This window comes from Calypte anna, chromosome 3 (assembly GCF_003957555.1).
Source record: "Calypte anna isolate BGI_N300 chromosome 3, bCalAnn1_v1.p, whole genome shotgun sequence".
NCBI lineage: Eukaryota > Metazoa > Chordata > Aves > Apodiformes > Trochilidae > Calypte > Calypte anna.
The window spans coordinates 53,873,327-53,898,390 of record NC_044246.1 but is presented as its reverse complement, the minus strand read 5'-3'; the positions used below and the strand labels follow the sequence as shown (position 1 = coordinate 53,898,390).

The window sequence follows — 25,064 nt, the reverse complement described above, 5'->3', positions numbered from 1 at the left end:
GACACCGGTAGAGATAAATGGGGCCGTATCCTCTCTTTTTCAAAGTTCCCAAAGGACTGAGCACTGTGCACCTCCAAGTGGTATGTGCTGCAGATGGCAATTAAGAGAAGGGACTGGCTGTGCCCTTTAGCTGGCAAACAGTGTTCTCTTGGAGCTGTTGTGTGCCAGTCAGCGTGGGAGAAGATCTGGCTCCCTGTTTTAGTCTGAGCTGAAACGCAGGAATCATGCCCTCCTTCCTATCTGTTGTTCCTTCCCTTCACATCACATGTGTAGGAGGGTGTAGAACTTGAAGAAAATGGGAGAAGCGAGTGGAAATATCTGAAATTATGAGGTATTCTCCAAGATTTATGTCTTCTGTCAGAAAGGGGGTGGACTTCTGGATTGCAGCCTGAATTATACATGTATACTATTTTAATGCAGGGAGTAATTGAAATGTGTAGCATAAAATCATGTTAGTGTAGCATGAGAGCAGCCACCCATAATCCATTAAATAGTTGGTGGAAGGAGATCATGAAAGACAGCCTCTCATAGGCAGCTGGACAAAGAAGGGATGTTTCCCAAAGAAGGGATGCTGAAATTTTCTCTTTCGTGGTATACATCTCTCCTGCTTCTGGGTATCCTCAGCTCCCTATCATCTGTTCTGTTTTAGGCTTGAAAGAGTTCAAGGGCTAAACCTTTAGCTATCCAAGTATGGCTTTAACACTAGATTAATAGAAGCCTGGCATCTGCAGAGGGCTCTTATTAAAGGCCATGTCTCTCTTCAGCAGAATGAGCTCTCTGAGGAGTTGAACAGAAGTACACAACACAGCACTCATGAAAGTTACAAGGATCATCATAGAATCATAAAATCACAGAAAGTTAGGGATTGGAAGCAACCTTGAAAGATCATTTAGTCCAACGTCCCCTGCCAGAGCAGGGTCACCTACAACAGGTTGCATAGGAACACATCCAGATGGGTTTTGAATGTCTCCAGGGAAGGAGACTCCACAACCTCTCTGGGCAGCTTGTGCCAGTGTCACCCTGGCAGTGAAAAAATTCTTCCTAATATTTATACATCACCATTGTCTGGTTAAAATCATCAATACCCATTTTATTTTTGTTGGAATTGTAACTATATGCTTTAAGCAAGCATCTGTTACCTTCGTTATTGAAACAAAGAATGTCAAGGAAAAACCCCACATTTTCTTACCCATAGTAGGACAAATATTGCAGAACAGAAATTGGGGTGTTCAGACATCTGTACATTACAATCTGAAACTTGCTTTTGGCATTTGTGGTAGTTTTTAATATTTTTTTTTCCTATGGACATGCAAATAAATGAATCTAGATGATTTGCAGGTTCTTTTGTGCAAAACAAAGGTTTTTCAAATGTTTGTTTGAGTTTGTGTTTGTGAACTTTAATGATGGAATTCTTTAGCTAATGTTGCCCTTCGGCTTGTAATGTATAGACCACTGGTAGTCTGCAGAAACAAGCTATTTGTTCATAAGAGCAAACTAAACAAAGCAAACCTGTTTTCATTATACTTCACTTTATTGAGCTTTGTGTTTTCCACTGAAAAGTTCAGGAAGTTCTTTATGATAATTTATTCATCTGTATGTGCAAACTGGGAAAGGAGACCTATGATAAAATCTGTGCACCTCTGTTACTGCTCCATTGCTGGAATCAGCAGTATTAGCAGTGGTGGAGTTAAGACAACTCCTGCCTATGTATCTTATCAGAAAAAAAAACATAGTAGGACTTCATCTCTGTTGAAGGTCTGGTGTGGTCTCTTGGTTTTAACTCAGTATCCCATGACAAGCTCTACTTCATTTTAGGATGGAATCTTCTTTCTGCTTTGCAGCTCTATTTTATTAGCCCATAATTGTCTGAATACTTAATATATTCTAGTGCCTCCCTTTCCTATGTCTTACACTAGAAAGACCTTGACAACTCACTGAGGGCCTCCCATGGCCCTTGCTTTACAAATGCTGTTTCAGGCACACACAGCAAAAGCACAGCGACGCCTTATGCTTGACTACAATTTCTGTCACAGTGCAAATACTCAGTACTAATGTCCTGTGGTCAGTTTTTTCTCTTCTCCCTTTGTAGCTGGTAAAAGTCAGCTGTTGTGTCACTTGTGTCTGTGACGACTTCTTGGTTCATTTCACTGTCAAGCTGTGCTCTGACTTAGTGCTGCTGCTTTTGAATTGCTGTCAGTGCCAGATCCACTTAAATGCAAACATTTGGCTCCCCTCCCTCATGCCTTCTGTTTCCACCAAACAGAAGACAAAAGAAACGAACAGTGATGCTTTTGTTCACTGCTGTCATTGAAGCAGTTCTGTGGAGGTATTTATTACCTAAAGAGACAGTGCTTGCTCAGCATTTTTTGGTTTTGTTTGCCATTTAATGCAATTTGTACTTGAAGACTGAGAGTGAAGGTGGGAGCAGACAACAAAGAAGAACTATTAAATGGGCAAATAAACCAAAAAAATTTTAAGAAGTTTGGAAAGCTGTTCCAGATGAAGGCAGATGTGAAGGAAAATATAAAGAATCTAGCCCAGGAGAAAAGTACATTCACAGAATCACAGAATGTTAGGGGTTGGAAGGGATCTCAAAAGTATTGAGTCCAACTCCCCTTCCACAGCAGGATCACCTAGTGTAGGTCACACAGGAACACATCCAGGTGGGTTTTGAATGTCTCCAGAGAAGAAGACTCCACAGCCTCGCTGGGCATCGTCTTTCCAGAGTTCTGTCACTGTCACAGTTAAGAAGCTTTTCCTTAGGTTTACCTGGAACCTCATATACTCTGGTTTGCACCCATTGCCTCTTGTCCTGTCATTGGATATCACTGAGACGAACCTGGCTCCATCCTTCTGACACTCACCCTTTGCATATTTATAAACATGAGAATGAGGTTGTCCCTCCATCTCCTCCAAACTAAAGAGATACAGCTCCCTCAGCCTTTCCTCATAAGGGAGATGTTCCACTCCCTTAATCATCTTTGTGGCTCTGCACTGGACTCTTTCAAGCTATTCTCTGACCTTGTTGAACTGAGGGGCCCAGAACTGGACACAATATTCCAGGAGTGGCCTCAGCAGGGCAGAGTGGAGGGGGAGGAGAACCTCTCTTGACCTACTAACCAACCCCCTTACTAATAACACACGAGGCTGCCACTGACGTACTTGGCCACAAGGGTACATTGCTGGCTCATGGTCATTTTTCCATCCACTAGAACTTTTGGGTCCTGTTCCTCTGTGTTGCTTTCTAAGAGGTCAGTCCCAAGCTATACTGGTACATGAAGTTGTTCTTTCCCAGATGTAGGGCTATCCACTTGCCCTTGTATTTCATTAAACTTCTCCCCACCCAACTGTCCAGCCTGTTAGATCTCACTGAATGGCAGCATAATCTTCTGGCGTGTCAGCCACTCCTCCCAGTTTTGTGTCATCAGCAAACCTGCTGGCTGTTCCCTCATCCAAGTATATTAAATAGTACTAGTCCCAGTACTGACCCCTGAGGAACTCCACTAGATAGATGTCTCCAACTAGTCTGTTTCAATAACCACAACTGACTTCTTTCCTTCAACTAGTTAACAGTGCACCTAACTGCCTGATCACCCGGACCACATTTCTTTAGTTTAGCTGCAAGGATGCTGTGGGAGACAGTGTCAAATGCTTTGCTGAAATCAAGATAAACCACATGCACTGCACTACTGTCATCTATCTACCTGGTTATGTCCTCATAAAAGACTATTAGGTTGGTTAGACCTGACTTCCCCTTGGTGAAACCATACTGAGTGTTCCTTATGATGTATACAGGTGGAATTGAAAATACAAAATATGTCTCTTGAATCACTTTTTTTTCTTTTCTTCTCTCTTCCTGCTTGCAATTAACATATGTTTATCTTAATGTATGCCTGACAGACACCTAAAAGATAAGATTGCTTATCAGGTCGCCTCCTGGTGCATGGTGGAGACCAAAAACTATGAAAGTAGCAGGGCACCAAAAGACAAAAAGATAAGGATGACTCATCTCTGGGAAGTCTGGAAATCTGTATGTATCAGGGACTTATGCAATAAAGGGACCCCTCTTTCTTTTGGGGTATAAAAACCCTAGGAAAAAAGGAAAAAGCAACTTCTTCTAGATGCCCCTTTCTCTCGGCACCTCGGTTTCCTGCTACTAGGCAGACACAGCGGAGGAACCAAAAAGCAGCAGCCAGCAGCAGCCAGCAGAAGCCAGCAGCAGGCCAGCAGCTCTGAAGAACCACGCGGAAGCCAGCTCCTGTGACTACGAACTCCAGCCAGGTCGGCGCAGACAGGCGGGCAAGTAGCCCCGAAGGCACAAGCGGAAAGCGGCGATGTGGCTTTTCGACTGCAGCGGCGGTGCGGTAAAACGACTCCTTCCTCCCCCCCTCTGCTAGGACCAACTGGCGGTGAAACATTTCAAATTACCCTCTCGTTTCTTTCTTTCTTTCCTTACTGACTCATCTCTCCAAAAGTAGTGAATTGTGTTTGTGTTTACCGTTTCTTAACTGTGATATTTTGTTTTCCCTTCCCTAAAAATAAATCCTTGTAACTTAAGTTTCAAAATGTGCTAGCTTGCAATTCCATGCGTCATCTCTGAAGCAGAGGCTGAGAAATCTTCATAATCAAAATATAAAATAATAAGCAGATCATGACACCTTATGACCCACTTACACTTGATCCTTCCATGATCTGTAGACTTTCCCTTCTCAGAAATTTGTTGTGAAGGCCAAAGAACTGAAATATTTTGCGGCAAAAGAGAAAAGAAATAAAATAAGATTGAACAGAACAGAATAGGATAGTTTAATAGGAACTGACTTACAGTGATCCTCTAGTCCAACTGACTGACCATTTCAGGGCTCATCAAAAGTTAAAGCATCTTGTTAAGGCATTATCCAAATGCCTCATAAAAACTGACAGGCTTGGGGTTTCGGCCTGTTCCAGTGTTTGACCACCCTTTTAATAAAGAAATGCTTTCTAATGTCCAGTCTGAACCTCTCCTGACACAGCTTTGAACCATTCATGTACATCCTATCACTGGATCCCTGAGAGAAGAGCTCAGCAGCTCCATGTCCACGCCCCCTCCTCAAGAAGCTATAGAGAGCAATGAGGTTGCCCCTCTGTGTGCTGTTCTCCAGTCTAGGCAAACCTGCTTCTCATAGGATGTATCTTCCAGCTCATATCTGGAAGAAGGTAAATCAGTTTAGTGCTGCTCAGTACTTGGTATTTTGCTATGATAAAGGTTCTAACATCTGGCAAACCTTACTGGCAATTAAAAACACTATCTGCCTAGCACAATGTCTGTTGGAATTTACTGCTCCAGCAACAAGAAAAGCAGAAGGGAATGCTCACCTGTGCTGTAGCTACTACAGTTCACAGACCAACATCTTTTTTAAGCTGCAGTTATAGCTCACTTGCCTTTCAGATGCTGGTCTGTAAGGCACGTGTGAAGAAAGCACTTGTGGCAGCATATGGCTTAGCAGAGAGATGGAGCCAGCATCACATGTCAGCCTTAGACATCACTGAGCACAAGTGAGACCTAGGGTATGACATAAGCACAGGCCCAGGTTCACATGAGAAAGAAAAGTTTGTGTTGACCAAGCTTGCTTTAGAGATGCCAGGCTGGGCTTCCCTGGTGCTAATGAAGGTTAGATTTTATAAACTCACTGAGTTTCATTGTGTGTAGTGACAGGGAAAAAGCAACTGGACAGAACTTGAATATTTGATTTTAAATACTCATTTCTACAGATTGTTTTCTCTCTGTACACTTAGATGCTGCTCTTAGCAATATAATGCTCTTAGCTTCCCTTAGCAATATAATCCTTATTATAAAGACAGTTCACAGCTCAGTTTTTCCATTCTGAGGGAGTTACTGGCCAAATGATTTATCTGTGACTACCAAACAGACCCTCAAAAGGCCTAGAAATGCAATCCTGATTCTCAAAATTTTTGCTGTTCCCTTACATACATCCCTGGAGGTTCTTGATTAGATGAGAATCTAATCTGCTTTCAAGTAAAGAAAAAAAAGTAACTCTCGTGGCTTTGGAGCAAGATTTGAAGGACCCTGTCTAAAAAAGAAAATAACAAAAAAAGAAAAAATTGGAAAGAAAGGAAGAAGGGAAGGAAGAAAGAAAAGAAAGGAAGAAAGAAAAGAAAGGAAGAAAGGAAGAAAGGAGGGAAGGAAGGAAGGAGGGAAGGAAGGAAGGAAGGAAGGAAGGAAGGAAGGAAGGAAGGAAGGAAGGAAGGAAGGAAGGAAGGAAGGAAGGAGGAAGGAAGGAAGGAAGGAAGGAAGGAAGGAAGGAAGGAAGGAAGGAAGGAAGGAAGGAAGGAAGGAAGGAAGGAAGGAAGGAAGAAAGAAAAAGAAAAGAAAGGAAGAAAAGAAAAAAGAAAGAAAGAAAGAAAGAAAGAAAGAAAGAAAGAAAGAAAGAAAGAAAGAAAGAAAGAAAGAAAGAAAGAAAGAAAGAAAGAAAGAAAGAAAGAAAGAAAGAAAGAAAAAGGAAAGAAAGAAAAAAGGAAAAAGAAAGAAAGAAAGAAAGAAAAAAGAAAAAGAAAGAAAGAAAGAAAGAAAGAAAGAAAGAAAAAGAAAGAGAAAGAAAGAAAGAAAGAAAGAAAGAAAGAAAGAAAGAAAGAAAGAAAGAAAGAAAGAAAGAAATGAAAAAAAGGAAGAAAGAAAAGAAAGAAAATAAAAGAAGGAAGGAAAAGAAAGCTGTGGAATCTGCATTGTTTCCTGTAACTACTTTCTGTCTTGGATGGCAATCTTTGACAATTGTCTTCAATCTGAAATGATTGCAAGATATCAGACCTGGTTTTGAACTAATTTACATCAGACTGGTTATTGAGTACTCCATTGAGGGAGTATGTACATGGGTTTTGATGTTGTTAGAAAACTTACTTGGTGCTGATTCTCTGGACTGGGCCATTAAACGCTCTCTTGATCTAAATAGTTATGAAAGCGTTGTCAAATCTTTCTGTCTATATTACAAGGATGATCATGTGGCATGTTTCTGTTCTTGAGCTGTGCAGCTGACAAAGTGATCAGTACCAGAGATGGCTTAGCAGTAGTTGCAGAAAACAAATACTTTTTAAAATTATTATTAAAAAAAAAAACCAAGAAAAAATAATGAGTGGTTTGGGCTCAGCATCATGAGATTGTTTCTCCTTCTACTGAAGTGTCATTGTGGCTACAGACATAATAGAGCACAGGAACCATAATCATTGGCATCTGTGAGTACAAAAATGCTATTCTATTTTCTCTTTTAAAAGCCAGAAGGTAATTTTATACCCTGACTTGTACCTGACTGTTTTTCCCTCAGTCCTCTGCTCCTCCCACACATCCCACAAAACCACTATTGAAATGTATGTCCTGGCATGTCTTTGAAGCTGACTCCCTGCAGTGATCCAACTTTCATGTTGTTTACAGTGGTCAGCTATACATGGTGACCTGATTTTTGTGCCTTTAGAACTAGCCCCTTAACATTGTTGTGCCATGGTTGTGGACAGAAGAATTGAAAGGACTTCTTGTCACGCCATCAGCCATTCAGTGTCACCAATTTGTCTTTATTCCAAATAACTTCTTGTGCACAAGGGTAAGGATGCAAATTCTTGTTTCCATCAAAAGTTTCTTGGTATTCCCTCTTTGGATGGTAGTTTCAAGGCAACATTGTTAAAAGTGGGATCTGTCTCCTTGGGCTGTGTGCAGCTGGCACTTAAAAGAAACCTGTTGTGGAGCCAGGAATGGAGTTTAGATCAAGCGTTAGTTCCCAAGAACTACTCTTGCTCAGCAATTACACTGTGAATCCTTCTTACTGAAGCTGTGATAAGTAGTAATAGCTTACCCTTAGTATTACTAACACAGTAAATAAAATATTTTTCTTCCTATATATTAGCTAAAGTATGGTATATATGGTGCAACTGAAAATCTGGCCTGTCTGTATGTATATTCTGCTCTCACATGAGTGCTTTCAGTCCATACTAGATGTTATTTCAATAATGATTTACTCTGTTGTTGCCAGAAAAGAGTCTCTTGTCCGGGAATCGATGCGTTGATATGGTGATATAGACTCGTAGGATGTGATCTGAGTCTATTGCCCACAGTGTGGAACTAGCGAAGACGGTCTGCTGCTATGGAAGCAACCAGCCACTCTCTCAGCTAGCTCTAGAATGAGCTGCCTTGGTGGGTGTGAGCCTCACTATTTATTGGCCCCATGGTCTTGCACATGCTCCATAGGGGCCCTGCCCTGACTGGGCACAGGTGGGGTTGATGGCGGCTCACACCCACTTCTTGATGATCAGAGGCACCTGGTCGCTCTGTTCCACTACACTCTGTGGTGACAAGACAAAACTGGACAGAGAGGTTGTTCCCTTTCTTCGTGTGGACTCCAGGTCACATTATTTAGAGCAACAATCACTTGAAGCAGTGCAGAAAAAGTACAGAATGTTTTCATTTCAAGGTAAACCCACTTGTCAGAACTGAGAATCCACAACAAGCAGAGAAATGTGGTGTTGAGCCTCTAGGACCACTTTGCTTCACCTCTGCTCACCATTTTTGTGGCTTCTTTTAGCATTAAGCTGGCCCCTTGAGGTATTACTGAAAAGAAGACTTGCAGAACTGAGTTCTTGCATTGCTCATAAAACCAGAGAAGACTCTTCCTAAGTTGTAGTACCAAGGACACCCACTGAGAATTGCATTTCCCAAATTAGCCAGAAACAAAAGCTGCAAATCTGATGCTGTTGCAGTATTAGTCTGCTTTCTCCTTTAAAAACATAGTTTTAAGTACTTACATATCATCTTACACTAAAAATGTTCTTTAGTATATTTTGTAAAAGGAATATCTAAATGACATGAGACCTCGTTCCAGAGACTGTGATTTGAGTCTTTCCTGAGAAGTCCATTGTTAACTCATGTGAGAAGTGCTGATTATGTAGTCAGGCAGGGTTTTACCACAATATTATTTCAGTAGCACTTGTGCAGTGCAAGCTACACTCAAGTCCTGTTATGATACAGAAATATGAAGGAAGAGTTATGCCACACTCAGACTGTTTGTAGTCTGAATGGAGAAGTCAGAGGAAATTATCTGCTGAAGATTGTCTAAGAAGTTGGTGGTAGACCTGGCAAGAATGCCTCAAATCATGCAGCCAAACTTCAGTTTCCATTAATCTCTTTCAAGGAAACTGTTTTTCATGAACTACATCCATATTGCCAGGAAGCAAGATGTTGTCTATACCATGCATTAGTGAAAACACAATAGGTAGGATGGACAAGGCAGTTTGTAGTTTGGATGTGCTGGTTACTCCCTCTCGTGATCCTATGATCCTCTTTATGCCTGTGAAAGCTACACATTAGGGGGATTTCAGCATGCCTTAGTGCATGGCAAAAAACCACCCCAAAAAACCCCACAGCCTAGCAAGCACATCAAGCCTAGTGTTGCCATTTGAAAGAACACTGATTTGTATTGTGCGTTGTAGTTTAGTATTTAACAGATACCTACAGTAAGTAGGCTCCACTGTATTCCTTCTTTTTTTTTTTACAGCCAACTGTGTGCAAAATGGGACTTTACTGGGATCTTAAAAGCTATTATTTTAAAATATATTATTTATTCAACTGTGTACGTAACAGTTGCACTGTACAGTCCTATCACAGAAGGTTGTAATAGAATTGTAACCCTAAGAGTCAGATCAGAGTTTAAAAAAAATCTTAATAAAACCAAACAATAATACAGTGCAATGGAAAGAAAAATATTCCTTGAGTTATATGTTTAGAGCCAGAGTTTTAAAGGCACAGATGGGACTTGTTTCTTAGCAACGGAGCTTGTCTGAGATACGCAAACACTGTCCAACACACTCCATCTTTGAGAAGTTGTGGAGATCAGGAGACATCCCAGAAGATTGGAGGAAGGCTAATGTCACCCCCATCTTTAAGAAAGGTTCCAAAGAGGACCCAGGCAATTATGGATCCATCAGTTTCACTTCAGTCCCCGTGAAAGTCATGCAAATCCTCCTGGAGACTATCATGAGTTAGTTAAAACATATCAGGAAAAGCCAACATGGCTTTATCAGGGGCCAGCTGTGCCTAACAAACCTCATTGCCTTCTACAGCAAAGTAACCTGGTGGGTTAATGCAGGGTGAGGGGTGAACATTGTGTACCTGGACTTTTCCAAGGCTTTTGATACAGTACCCCACAGCCTCCTTCTCCAGAAGCTGACTCGACATGTCCTGGACAAGTGGTCTATACAGTGGGTGGGGAGCTGGACTGTACCCAGAGGGTAATAGTAAATAGTTCATCCTCCAACTGTCAATGGACATGGAATCCCCCAGGGGTCAATACTGGCACCAGTGCTGTTTAGCATCTTCATAAGCAACCTGGATTGGCGTCAAGAGCACCCTGAAGTTTGCTGATGACATCAAGATGAGTGGGGAGGTTGACACCCCAGAAGGGAGAGTCACTCTCCAGGATGACTTAGACAGACTGGATAAGTGGGCTAACAGGAACTCTATGAAGTTCAGTGTGAAGAAGTGCAAAGTGTTGCACCTGGGAACACATAACGCAGGATTGCAGTTCAGACTGGGATCCACTTGGCTAGAGAGCAGCCTTGTGGAAAGGGGCTTGGGGGTCTTGCTGGACAACAGGCTCAACATGAACCAACGGTGTGCAGCAGCTGCAAAGAAAGCCAACAGGATTCATAACTATTCTAATACATATTCGTGACTGTTCTAGGAATAGGCTGGGTTATGTTTATTAGTTCTTGGAAGAGGCAGGCCTTCAGAGGCGCATGCCCACTTTATCTCTGAGGGTCTTTTTGACCCCCATCTGGTAGTCATTGGATGAAGTCAGTAGTCTTCCTCAGTTTGCCCTCTTGTTGCCCTTCAATTTCGCACATGCGCTCCTTCGCTCTTTCCTGTGCAATACTCTGCAGTCAGCAGTAAAACCACCTTAAATTGCAATGCTATGTGGTGAGCAGCAAAATCAGCTTAGATTAGCTCAACAGAATATAAATTGTAGCCTTTTCAAGGTACAGAAACTGTGGGTGTCTTGTTTCTTGTTCCCCTAAGCCTTGTAGTTACACAAAGAACACATATTTCATTCATATGTTTGCATATTTCACAATGTTGAAGGCAGATATATTATAGTACTCTCAAAGTTGGGTTAGCAAAATACTTTATAAAAGTTAGGTTAGCAAACACTTTATAAAAGTTGGGTTAGCAAACACTTTATAATTATTCAACATGAATTCACAAACACACACATATATTACATTCTCCTTCATCTGCTCTCCCACAGATTATGTGCCATTAGTGCCCATCTCAGGGTGCTGTAATTTAGCAGAAGAAAAGCAGCAGGCTAGGGGCAGCAGAAGGGTCTGCTCTCCAGCTAAATGTCTGCATTTAGCCAAGCACAAGCAGCCACAGCTCAAGGTCTTCAGTTCCTCTGTCTTCTTCCCCATCTATCCCTATCACTGCTTTGCCACTAATTTAGCCCTTTGAAGCAACTGAACCACATTTCCTCTGCTTGTGGGGGGACAGATTAACTATTTCTAAGATCTACTCAGCACTGAGTCTGAGCTTGCTGTGATACCTTGGAGTCCTTAACTGTGAGGAGAAATCCTGTTGATTAGGGACTACCAAGACACAAGACTGAAAAAATCTTATTAGCAAGTTAGATGGGCATGCAGAGAAATTAGAGATTTTGTTACAGATGTAAATAGTTGAAGAGTAATAAAGTGTGCCAGCTTCCAAAATCACCTTAATACAAAGGCAGTGTTATCTTACTTGCACATGGGCTGTCTTCTGTATTGCTACATAAACACTGTCAGGTCTGTCCTGACCACATGACACAAACCTAATAACAAACAATTGCAGAGCTTATTACTGGATCTACAAACATGTACTGAAGTGGTTGTGGTCACAGTCAGATGATGCTTTGGGACATGCTGAATATTTTTTATGTACACTGAGAAACCAAAAACCTAATCTTATAAACAGCCTGCCTTCTGCAGCCTTGGGAGTCTGAACAAATCCTGTGGAGAGAAGAATTCCAAGCACCATCTCTCACCTAAATGACTGTATATTTTTGTCCATAGTGAAGCCAAAAGGGTCAGACAGAGCCAGAATTTGCTTTGGATGTCCTTCCAGTATTAAAGGGGAAAATAAAAACAAAGTGGTGGCAGAAGCTAAATGAAGTATTTTTTATAGCAGACCATGGAGGAAAATATTCTCCATGGGAACATCTAGGTTCTGTCACGTTTGCTGCCTTCATTCTCTCCTCCTTCCCGCTCTCTTTGCCCTCTCCAACCATTAACACCTCCTGTACTTGCCTATGTCCTGCCCACATCCCTTTCCATAAGACATTTGCAGGCAATGTCTTTGCTACCAGCATCACCATTGATGTTCTCCCCTTGCAGCAAGGATTGTTACACCTGGCCTGTGCATGTGGGATTCGTATTTTCCACTCCAAGAGATGCTGCCTGGGACCACGGAAGGATCCTGTTTTCTAAGCTGTCCGCTGTTCCTAATAGTCTTCCCTCTCAAACTGTTAAAACAACCTTACTGCCTCAGTCCTCTTGCACAGTATTTGGCAGAGGTAGGCTTTAGTCTGTATGGATAATGGAAAGGGGAAGAAAGCTTAGCCTAAAGTCCAGTGGTCTAAACCACCATAATTTCTGAAAGAAAACGAAATAATTGTGCTGAGTCCTGGCATACTTCCATGTCTGAAGTGCACTTCCAGGGGAAACGCGTAGGGGATGACACTGACACTTGGGCCATGTGTTCTCTTGGGTGAGATAGCTGAAGCTTGATGATGCTGCAGCCTTGTGTTGCAGTCTTGCTATCTCTGAGTTCTTTTTATTTAAAGAGAAATGAGTCCAGCACCCACTGAGGGTTGAAAAATCACTGTGTAGATGGCAGCCTTTGGACTAAGCACTCGTCCTATCTCATAGCAGCAGCATTAACTCTTCAGTGGTCCCAAGCTGTTAGCTGTGAGAAGACCACAGACATCCAGCTGGATATTCTGCATCAGGAGTGCAGATGTAGTAGTCTGCACCTGTTTTCAAAGGGGGGTGAATGGCAAATGGTTTTGCATCTTTCCTTGCTCATTCTAAGTGCTTCTGAGGAAGGTGGATGGGGAACACAACTCCTGGAAAAGGAGCATATTGGGCTGTGGTGCTGGGCCTAGCTTCTTGAGAATGTTAACTTCCTGAAGAGGACACATTTCAGCCAACTGTTCTTCCCCTTTTGCTGCAAACCAGATGTTCACAGCATGAGTGATGTACTGAGCTGGTCATGGGAAGAAGAGGCACAGCAGGGACCCTGACAAGAGCACTGCACTCAAACTGCAAGACCCTTGCTAGTTCACATACAAGTACTTCAACTCTTCTGGACCATCCTTTTCTGTTCAAAGAGCTGTGATAATCTTAGAAAGAGTACTTATCTCAGAGGGCTTAGGTGATAATACCTGCACTTGGAAGGTTATCTCTGGTGCAGGCAAAGCCCTAGTGATTTCCAGCCAGATGGAAGCAGGGGACACTGCTGAGGACTTGCGCAGGGCCAGAACTTTTCCAGGAGTTTTTGTTCTCTGTTTTCTCAAGCAAAGAAACGAAACAATTTTATGCTTTAGGAAACTTCAGCAGATTATCAGCCTTTAGGTTGTTTTGCAGCTTCATTTTATCATGTTATTAATAGTGTCCTTTCCACAGCCAGGCTCTACTCACGTAAGCAGAGGGAAGGCTTTTCAGCATCAGCAGACATGCTATGGCCCTTTCTTAGCCAAGTTTTAGTAGTTCTCTTTCCCTCATCATAACCCCAAGGACTACAGCTTATAGATTGATGCCGAGGATGAAAGTCATCCACAACTGAGACCATTCCTTGCAGCTCAAAGTAGAGTATAAAAAAAAGAGTTCATAACACTTAGAAGCCAAGGATGCCTTGACCATAGATGCCACATTCACTGTAATAAGAAGGAAACAAGTGCAATCCTTACTACCCCTTCTTGCAGTTTTTCTGACTCACACAAGTAAGAACCAACACATCTCATGAATTTTCAGCACATACACAACTTCTGCCTGATATACCTGCCAACATCATTTAATTACAGCTAATAATAATTTTACTTGAAAAATTTAAAGACACATCAGTTATGTCCCTACACAGAACAGTCCCCTGACACAATACAGATACATCTCATCTCCACAAAACACACACTTATTAGCTAGATCTCCCACCATTGATCCAACGGCTTTCCTTGCTCCCACAGACACTTCAAATTTAATTCCTCTCTCCTTTCCATATTTGCCTGTGCTTACCTGCATCCATATTGCATCTTCAAAGACATGACATGGTCCCATTTTTCCCTCTGGAAGCATGAAAAGAGGCATCATCCTACTGCTTTATTTACTTTGAGGCTATAGGGGAACAATTTAAATTACCTCCAGATATGTGGGAAGAGGAAGGGGTGTTTCCCACCCCCTCTCTGGCTTCAGGATTTTGTAGGGTAGGGACCATGACCCTATTGCTGCACCTTACTGAAGTGATCTGGGATTCTGCTGTTCCTCCACCTGAAATAGAGCAGCTTGTCAGATGCAATTTCCTTGCAGCAGAGGTGCTTGCTGTTGTGCAATTGTAGGTAACTAGTAGTCAGAGGGAAGCCCACTAACAGTGAGTCTGTGGTTTGCAACCTGGCTCCAACCAGGCTCCCACTCCAGTTGTTTCTGGGAAGGTACTATCAGACATATGTTCTCAGATGGGTCTTCCACGTGAAAAATTCCAAGTTCTATGTCTGGATGAAGCTTCTGGATGAAAGTCCCAGGGTAGGCTTTCTTGGAAAAACAGGAAAGTAAAACTTCTCCCCTGAAGCTTAAGATATTCCATAACATAGTTACTACTGTACTCAGGTAGCACTTCTCCACACAGAAGAATGTCTTCTTCCACCCCAAAAGTAATTCTCCAAACAGTAATAAGCCAGGACAGCTCTCCCCAGAGTGAGCTTTTTTCCTCTAAGAGAAAAAAAAAACCAAACCAAGAGTATTCCTCTCATGCTGTTTTGGTTTGTTCTGTGAGGCCTGGTGCTATCAGGTGGTACTCTTGGGAAGGCCACAGCTGCCAGGGAACCAGCATAAACTGAAGAGGGGATTACATGCCAATAGCCCAGTGAGGAGAGAAAGGGCAAAAATATCCTTGTCTCTCCCTTTATAATGCTGTCTTAGAGATAACACATCCTCTTCATATTCAGTGAGTTAAGCTGCTGAAAACAAAATGTTTTCTATATTTATTGATGTAGGCTAAAAATACTGATTCTGCTTACAGCAGAAACAAAGGTGGCAGGCTTCCAGGGGCTCTCTTTCCTTGCCCAATACTGTCTGGGTGCCCCAGCTGAGGGGCGGAGGGGCTGAGGGCACTTGGCTGCCCCAAGTAAGATGAGATAAGTGGAAAGAGCAATCTCAGTTTCCCATCCCCTCCCAGCCTTGCTGCACATGGCACCTTCACCCTCTGCCCCCCAACCTGCTCCAGAAGGGCAAAGCTCAGGTTATCCTGTCCCTCTGCCCATGATGGCTATAAGACATTAAATTTAGTGGACTAGGTTATTTTACTGTAGAAAGGTATTGATGTAAAACTACTTTGTCCTCTTAGATAAATGTCTAACCACGAAACTTTCAGCCAGCATCCTGTAGATTGAGATAGCAACAGCCCAGACCTGCTTGTGTAACTCCTGGAGACTCTTCTGACACAAAACAATAGGATGTTGATTTAGGCTCATCTAAGTTGTGCCCTAGCCTTATAACTGGAAATTGGCTAGGATCAGCTAGACTTGCTGACCAACATTATGCATATGTCAGAGAAGGGATTAACAGAAGGACATCACAGGATGGACTTCCTGGAAGACCACCAAAGACAGCCCCCCTCCCTCCCAACCTAAGAATTCAAATATTTCCAGAAGCCTGGATAAATATTACAATTAGTTCCAGGAAATCCGATATTTATTACAATGAATTTTATACAAATGTATCTATTGGTATGTCTGTTGTCACTCATGTCATGCACAATTTTGAGAACTATCTCTTGTGCATCCAGCACTGCAATAGAGAATGCCTGCCTTCTAAAACTTAAAGGCAAGTGTTAGAGGGTTCTTTCGGCAACTGAATTTTATGGTATCACCCATCCTCTGGTACTCACTGGCTCTGGGTGCCAATGTCTACATGGTTAGTCCAGGCATCTGAAATGGGCCCTGTTGCCCCCCATGATACTGAGTAGACGTGTTTGGAAGCACAGGACATCTCTCCACTGCTTCCCTCTGTCACTGAAGAGGCTGTAGAAAAATCACAATTTAGAATAATCCCATGTTTAGAATAATCTCATACCTATATTTTAGGTATTTTTGGTTTGGAAGATATAATAAATGCTTCATTTACCCGGGAAACTACAGGCCCGTCAGCCTGACCTCAGTGCCTGGCAGGGTTATGGAGCAGATCATCCTCAGTGCAATCACACAGCACCTGCAGGATGGGCAAGGGATCAGACCCAGCCAGCATGGGTTTAGAAAGGGCAGGTCCTGTCTGACCAACCTGATCTCCTTTTATGATCAGGTGACCCGACTGGTGGATGAGGGGAAGGCTGTGGATGTGGTCTACCTGGACTTCAGCAAAGTGTTTGACACCGTCCCCCATAGCATTCTCCTGACAAAGCTGCCAGCCCGCAGCTTGGACAGGAGCACCCTGTGCTGGGTTAGGAACTGGCTGGAGGGCCGGGCCCAGAGAGTGGTGGTGAACGGGGCTGCATCCAGTTGGCGGCCGGTCACTAGTGGTGTCCCCCAGGGATCAGTGTTGGGCCCAGTTCTGTTCAATATCTTTATTGACGACTTAGACAAAGGGATTGAGTCCATCATCAGCAAATTCGCAGATGACACCAAGCTGGGAGGAAGTGTGGACCAACTCGAAGGCAGGAGGGCTCTGCAGAGGGACCTGGACAGACTAGAGAGCTGGGCCGATTCCAACGGGATGAGGTTCAACAAGGCCAAGTGCCGGGTCCTGCACTTTGGCCACAACAACCCCATGCAGCGCTACAGGCTGGGGACAGAGTGGCTGGAGAGCAGCCAGGCAGAAAGGGACCTGGGAGTCTGCATTGACAAGAAACTGAACATGAGCCAGCAGTGTGCCCAGGTGGCCAAGAATGCCAATGGCATCCTGGCCTGTATCAGAAACAGTGTCACCAGCAGGTCCAGGGAAGTGATTCTTCCCCTGTACTCAGCGCTGGTTAGGCCACACCTCGAGTACTGTGTCCAGTTCTGGGCCCCTCAGTTTAAGAAGGATGTAGAGGTCCTGGAACAGGTCCAAAGGAGGGCAACCAGGCTGGTGAAGGGACTCGAGCACAGGCCCTATGAGGAGAGGCTGAGAGAGCTGGGGCTGTTCAGCCTGAAGAAGAGGAGGCTCAGGGGAGACCTCATTGCTGTCTACAACTACCTGAAAGGAGGCTGTAGCGAGGTGGGAACTGGACTCTTTTCACAGACGACCATCAACAAGACAAGAGGACACAGTCTTAAGTTGTGCCAGGGGAGGTTTAGGTTAGATATTAGAAAGAATTTCTTCACGGAGCGGGTGATCAGGCTATGGAATGGACTGCCCGGTGAGGTGGTAGATTCTCCGTCCCTGGAGACATTTAAAAAAAGACTGGATGTGGCACTCAGTGCCATGGTCTAGCAACTGCTCCGGTGGTTCAAGGGTTGGACTAGATGATCTCTGAGGTCCCTTCCAACCCGGCTAATTCTATGATTCTATGATTCTATGATTCTATATAATTTACTTACTTCATATTATGCTTGTATAACTGTCATGCATTTTTGCTTACATTTGCTTGTGAAGTAAGCAGTTTGTGTTTTCTGATTTACATATAGAGCCAGAAACCTTTTTAGGCTACTGATTTAGTTGGCCAATATCAACCCAGCTGCTGTTTGAATCCCAAATTTAGAACTGCTTGGCTATAGGTATTCAAGCATCTGAGCTCCTGGTCAGGAGGGGAAATAGTTCCATGTCCCAGCTCTAAGGAAACAAGCTGGTATCAGTATCAGTAGATGCTTTTCCTCCTTCCCCTTCTCCTTCTCCTTACCACCTATCTGCTTCCAGATACAAAGGCTTCCATATTCAGCAATGTGTAACTACAATGGCTTCTTAAGGGGAAATCACCTACCTTGACAAATGCATTTAAAACTCTTCCTTTGCTTCATGTTTTAGAGGAAAAATACTTCCATCTTATGCCTGCTGGCATATCTCAGGTCTTGTATTTAGAAACACCAACAACCTCCCAAAGATTATCTGATCATAATTAAAAAAGAAAATTCACTGGCACTGGCAGATACATTGGCTCCCATGAGTAGGCAGGTGGCTGGAGAGGGAATCAGAAGCCAAGGTTCATGAGACTTTAATTCTAGTTTCTATATCAATTTCCTGTCCAGAGGGGAACATTTAACTGTTTATTCCTTTCTGAATGGGACTAGACAGTAGCTTAGTCACTTTGGTGTTTAGGCAACTAATTAGCTAATTCAGCTCCTCACTTCAATGATGTAAAAATCTTTATAGCTTCACTGGAAGGATTTGAAGCTGCATGTTTGACCTTCATTGTAACATATCTTGGAGGAGTTAAAGGTAAGGTGAGAGGGGAACATTTTTCATTTTCATTTGAAAAAGAGACATGCATTTCCATTTGGTAAGATTTCTTATCCTGATTTGAAAATGTAAACACTCAGTTTCTTATCTTGCCTCAATCTGTATTTAATCTTGAAGAATGCTGTGGTGTAATTTTGCAGACAGCAGTTTCAGAAGCACAGGGGAATATTCCTTTTGCTTTGGAGACACTATAAAGGAAGAAAAAGATAGGAGAAACATTGCAGAGATATCACTTAATCCTGCATGGAGGACACAAAAGACATTGAAGACAAAGCCAGACAGAGCAAAAGGCAGCCTTCCTTTTAACGAGGAACAGCTAGACTTACACAACATCCTTTGGGATTTAAATAATTTCCCTTTTCTCCCTGTGCAAACCCTTTTTTTTTTTGTGGATAAGGAGATGAAGCCCTGTCAGTAGAAGCCAAACAGTCAGGGGGCAAAGCCCAAGGGGTATTTCTCATAGGGAAGAAGATGCTTCCCCTCTTCTGCCAGTGATGTTCCACTGGACCTGCCTTCCACTGCCCCGGTAGTTGCTCATCCACTCCCATTCAGTGTGTGGCAAAGCAAGCAGGTGGGAGTAAAAAATCAGATTGAGCCTGCAGCAGGAAGACAGGGTTTTAGGAGCTGGTGGAGTGTTAGGAAGCTGATGGAGCTGAAATCTGCAGAGGATGGCAAGAGTGAAAATAAGCTGTAGTTAGCTTTTCCCAGCATTTTGGCATCTTAACCACGTTATCTTTTTGATCCACCGTAGAGGAAGTAACAATTGGAGAGATTATCTCTTTTACCACTCTGGCTGTGAAGTACAAGATACGATAGCGCACTTAACCAGATCCTTCTGCTCTGTCTGGCGAGGTCTTCAGGCAGGGTGTAAAGTGAATTATTTCTCCCCTTCTTCAGTAAAATCAAGGGACTCCCTCCTATCTTCAGGTTCAACAAGGCACTTGTGTATGTTGAAAATGATCTCATTCACTCATATCTTACAGCATATTTGCAGGCTTCCATCCTTTGATAGGAAAAAGGGCAAATTTTGTAGAAACAACAGGGTATGATGCTGCAGGACTTTTAATTCAAGATGCTCATTAAACTGTTGTTACCAGACATGAACTCATTGACAATGTGATAGAGCAAGGTCACTCCCTTTTACTGTTTTTGATGGGTTGTTGTGACCTTGACACTATTTTTCTCCCTTTTTACACAGCAACAAATTGATAGGCTTTTACAGTCATCCATTTCTTTCCAAGTAGCATTGGCAGATTGTAAGGGATGTCTTAGTATTCATTTCCCTTGTCACCATTTTTTTTAATCCCTTGGCCACTTAGGGCCTGCCTTAGCTCTCAGTATCAGCAGAAAACCGGGGGTAGAGAGAAAATTAATTTGTCTGTGGCACAGATAAGGGGAACTAACTTTGTCTAGGTAAGCATTAAGCCGGACCTGTATTATCCGTAAGGATAACTCCCTAAAAAAGAACCAGCGAAAATCAGTTTGTTGTCTGGAGCCCTGCCAACTCAGCAAAGGTGAAAAGGACACCCTGAGGAAGACTCAGAGCCTTCCTCCAAAAGACCACGACCACCAGGGTACAGTGCACACGTGAAGATAGGTGGAAATTTATGTTAATAGCTGATTTGAATAACCTCATTTCTTGTATTCATATGTATGTTTCTGTAATGCAGGTTAGGAGGAGAGATCCCCCTTGCACCCAGCACTGTAGTAAGCGTAATTGCTTTATAACCTTTCATGGGTTGTGAAGTTTGTTTCTGCACATCAGGCTCATCCAATGTGGTAAATCCAGGAAGAATCTTTGTAAAGGCTGCTATGGTGTAGGATTTTCCCCCCAGCTTTAAGTTTCATACATCAACAAGATCCTTTACGTCAACTGGTTTAAGAAGTCTGAAGTGTGTTTGTAAGTTAGACTCAAACAGAGCTGAGGGCTGCAATGCCATGTCACTTGTCTCTCACACTGTTTTAGCTGCTTCTGCTTTGTTAAAACATGCTCTCAGGTAACAACTTATGATAGGGGTGAAGTGTTGTTATGAAGAAGCAGTTCCACATTAGCACCCTTTTTTTGGTGTGTGCCAGACCAGTACAGATCCGGTCTGGCTTTAACTCTGGGTGTAATTTTCCCTTCTATAGCATCTGTGTAGTAAAAGTTCTCCCCAGAGAGCCACCAGGCATTAGAAAAAAGGTAGACTGGTATTTCCACAGACACAGAGCATTCCCTTGCTAACTGCCTACAGCACACAAGTGGTTACTGTTGAGTGGGGGAAAAGGAGACAAAACCCAAAGAGTGTTTTTTTCTGTCCTGGTTCTCAGGTGTACCTATTGGTGTAATTCAATAGGAAATGATAGGATGTTCAAGTAAGATGTGGCTGTACCTCCATTCATTCTTCTGTGAAGTGTTTCCAGCTTCTTAGCACAGGAGTGGGAACTCAAGAAGTGGAATGCTATGAGAAGTGAGTCTAAAGGAAAGAAGCTGGCACAAAGCTCTGGCCTTCACTGGGTGTTTTGTTGCTCTTCTCTCCCTAGGGACATTTGTATCTGCTTTCACCGTGCTTTGTGGAGCCCGGACTGACCTCCCAGACAAGCATAGGTGTTGTGTCTTCTGGCTGAACATAGCAGCTGCTCTGATTCAGATTCTGACAGCAATCGTGATGGTTGGCTGGATTATGAGTATATTTTGGGGGATGGACATGGTCATTCTTGCAAGTAAGTACAGTGTATTCACCCCCTTACTTCTGCCCTTGATGGACATGTTGCTGGGTCTCAGCTAACATCCATGAAAAACCATCAGACTGCACTGCAGGGAAGAAGGGCCATGGGATAGCCTCTGTGAGTCCATGAGAAACACAGTAGGCAAAACTGTGGAACTGCTGGGAGGCCATTGGGGTGGGCCCCATCACCCATCTGGAAGAGCCACCCATCCCACCACTTGGGTAGAATATTCCTTTGCCCTTTATCAAATTAAAAGTGCAGTAAGGGGTGAGACCCCCTAGCACTGTGGACTCTGCTGTCTGGAGGCTGTTCTGCCCTTGTTGCATCTGTACATGTTTGAATGAGAAAGCTATTTCTCCCTCATGACTCTTGTTGCATCTCTTCTGTTAAAGACCTTCCCAGTGAGGCCAGTTCTGCTCCAAGGTAGCATACATGGCCATCTGAGCCCAGAAAATCCCTGGGGACACTCTTGGACCTGCCCCTTCTTCACCAGGATACGTTTACCTGTATTTATTTTTCATCTTTCACACCAAGTTCTTAGATTGAGCAGGCTTGCTTAGCTACTCCTAGAAGGATTTCCCCCACAGCCTTTAGGAGCCTTCAAAGTGCCGTTTTAAATATACATAGTTTATATCACCTACTTAGTATATATTGCCAATTTACAATACAGGCTGTGTGATTTTATCTGCTAAATTCTCTTAACTGGTATAAAAGCTGTCTCATATCTGTGTCATATCACCTTCTTTACCTCAGTTTTCAACAGAAAGACAGGTTACCCTGAAGACAGCTGGCTTCTGGAGCTTATAGAAGGTGACAGGAATCTAAACAGCCCCCCTGTAATCCTGAAGGACACAGTCAGTGACCTATTGAGATGCTTGGATCCCCACAAGTCTCTGGGACCGGATGGGATCCATCCAAGGTTGATGAGGGAGCTGGCAGAAGAGCTCGCCAAGCCTCTCTCTATCATCTACCAACAGTCCTGGCTCACTGGGGACATCCCAGATGATTGGAAGTTGGCGAATGTCACACCAATCCACAAAAAGGGCCGGAAAGAGGACCCAGGAAACTACAGGCCCGTCAGCCTGACCTAAGTGCCTGGCAGGGTCATGGAACAGATCATCCTCAGTGCAATCACACAGCACCTGCAGGATGGGCAAGGGATCAGACCCAGCCAGCATGGGTTTAGAAAGGGCAGGTCATGCCTGACCAACCTGATCTCCTTTTATGATCAGGTGACCCGACTGGTGGATGAGGGGAAGGCTGTGGATGTGGTCTACCTGGACTTCAGCAAAGTGTTTGACACCGTCTCCCACAGCATCCTCCTGAAAAAGCTGCCAGCCCGCAGCTTGGACAGGAGCACCCTGTGCTGGGTTAGGAACTGGCTGGAGGGCCGGGCCCAGAGAGTGGTGCTGAATGGGGCTGCATCCAGTTGGTGGCCGGTCACTAGTGGTGTCCCCCAGGGATCAGTGTTGGGCCCAGTTCTGTTCAGTATCTTTATTGACGACTTAGACAAAGGGATTGAGTCCATCATCAGCAAATTCGCAGATGACACCAAGCTGGGAGGAAGTGTGGACCAACTCGAAGGCAGGAGGGCTCTGCAGAGGGACCTGGACAGACTAGAGAGCTGGGCCGATTCCAACGGGATGAGGTTCAACACGGCCAAGTGCCGGGTCCTGCACTTTGACCACAACAACCCCATGCAGCGCTACAGGCTGGGGACAGAGTGGCTGGAGAGCAGCCAGGCAGAAAGGGACCCGTGAGTCTGGATTGACAGGAAGCTGAATATGAGCCAGCAGTGTGCCCAGGTGGCCAAGAATGCCAATGGCATCCTGGCCTGTATCCAGAACAGCGTGGCCAGCAGGTCCAAGGAAGTGATTCTTCCCCTGTACTCAGCGCTGGTTAGGCCACACCTCGAGTACTGTGTCCAGTTCTGGGCCCCTCAGTTCAGGAAGGATATCGAGGTCCTGGAGCAGGTCCAAAGGAGGGCAACCAGGCTGGTGAAGGGCCTCGAGCACAGACCCTATGAGGAGAGGCTGAGGAAGCTGGGGCTGTTCAGCCTAAAGAAGAGGCGGCTCAGGGGAGACCTCATTGCTGTCTACAACTCCCTGAAAGGAGGTTGTAACCGGGTGGACGTTGGTCTCTTTTGCCAGATGGCTTTCAACAAGACAAGAGGGCATGGTCTTAAGTTGTGCCAGGGGAAGTTTAGGTTAGATATTAGAAAGAATTTATTTACAGAGAGAGTGATCAAGCATTGGAATGGACTGCACACTGAAGTAGTGGATTCTCCTTCCCTGGAGATATTTAAAAAGAGACTGGATGTGGCACTCAGTGCCATGGTCTAGCAACCGCAACGGTGGTTCAAGGGTTGGACTCGATGATCTCTGAGGTCCCTTCCAACCCAGCCAATTCTATGATTCTATGATTCTATGATATCATGTTGTATGTTCAGGTGACAGTCTCATCCCCAAAGCCAGAGGCAGCCCAGAACTCAGGGTGCTGGTTGCCTCTGGCAAACCTCATTCCCTTTCCATAGGCTGGCGGAGGCTGGTGGGGATTTTGCCAAAACAAACAGGTCTGCGATCCTTCAGTCTGGCAGAGCAGGCAGCTCCCAGAGCAGGTGCATCTTCCAAGGAGTATTTTACCAGCAGCTTTTGCTTTTTGGTTTGAAGGGACTCCAGTTTGTCATCTTCGCTGATAAGATCTATGGCCACATGGAGGAGGAGAAAGGATCTCAGAAAATAATCACACACCTGCCTAAAGATGAAATGGATGAAACTGAAAGAAACCAGCAGGAAACCAGTGCATATCCCCAGCTGCAAAACCCAGAGGTTAAGCCCTCTCACCAAACCATTTGCAACTTTCTGAGACAGGTTCAATTTATAGACTGAGTTAAGGGCAATCCACACAGGAGCAAATGATTGATATTAAAAATGTGAACATAAGTGAGGCAAAAGCCTTTCCTCAGGAAAAAGGCAGTACTGCCCTTTATTTTTCCCTGTAAAACACCTGCAAAGTTTCCTCTCAGATGTAACCTCTGAGTGGAGGTAGCCCAGGTTATTTCTCAGCATAAACTGTGAATCGGTGTACACGTAAGCACCTGCCCAATTTGTGTGTAATCCCATAATTATGTGGTCATAATCATATGCTCTTCTGCTATTCCTCTGCTGGACAGCCTGCCTGTGCAGTTCTCTCTCTGATAGGACATAGCTCTGCACTTATGGGGAGAGGCAGGAAAGCATCTATCCATAGAAAGCTATAGCTGAAACCCTGTCTTGCTTTTCTCCATAGTTCAGGCATGTCCTCTGAGTGAGGTGACTGGGGTTCAGGAAGATCTTTCTGGTTTTCCTGTTTGGTTGCTGGGGAAAATTATACACCCTGAAATTATAGAATTATAGATTTTTTTTGGTTGGGATATACCTTTAAGATCAAGTCCAACCATTAACCCAGGACACTAACAAGTCCACCACTAAACCACGTCCCTAAGCACCACATTTACCACATCTTTTAAATACCTCCAGGGATGGTGACTCCACCACTTCCCTGGACAGCCTGTTCCAGTGCCTGACAGCCCTTTAGGTGAAGAAATTTTTCTCAATATCCAATCTAAACCTTTCCTGGTACAACTTGAGGCCATTCTTCGTGTCTTAATAATTGTTACTTGGGAGAAGAGACTGACACCCACTTTGCTATGACCTCCTTTCAGGCAGTTG

At 43.9% G+C, this 25,064-nt stretch overlaps 1 protein-coding gene across 1 annotated transcript in view; it reads left to right on the top strand.

Moving 5' to 3' along the window:
• The window catches only part of STUM (stum, mechanosensory transduction mediator homolog), a 32,590-nt gene that overhangs the window by 3,857 nt on the left and 3,669 nt on the right, over nucleotides 1-25,064 (top strand). Inside the window, exon 2 of the mRNA XM_008501158.2 lies at nucleotides 21,169-21,348. Coding sequence (XP_008499380.2) covers nucleotides 21,169-21,348 — 180 coding nt within the window. The remainder of the gene's footprint in view (nucleotides 1-21,168; nucleotides 21,349-25,064) is intronic.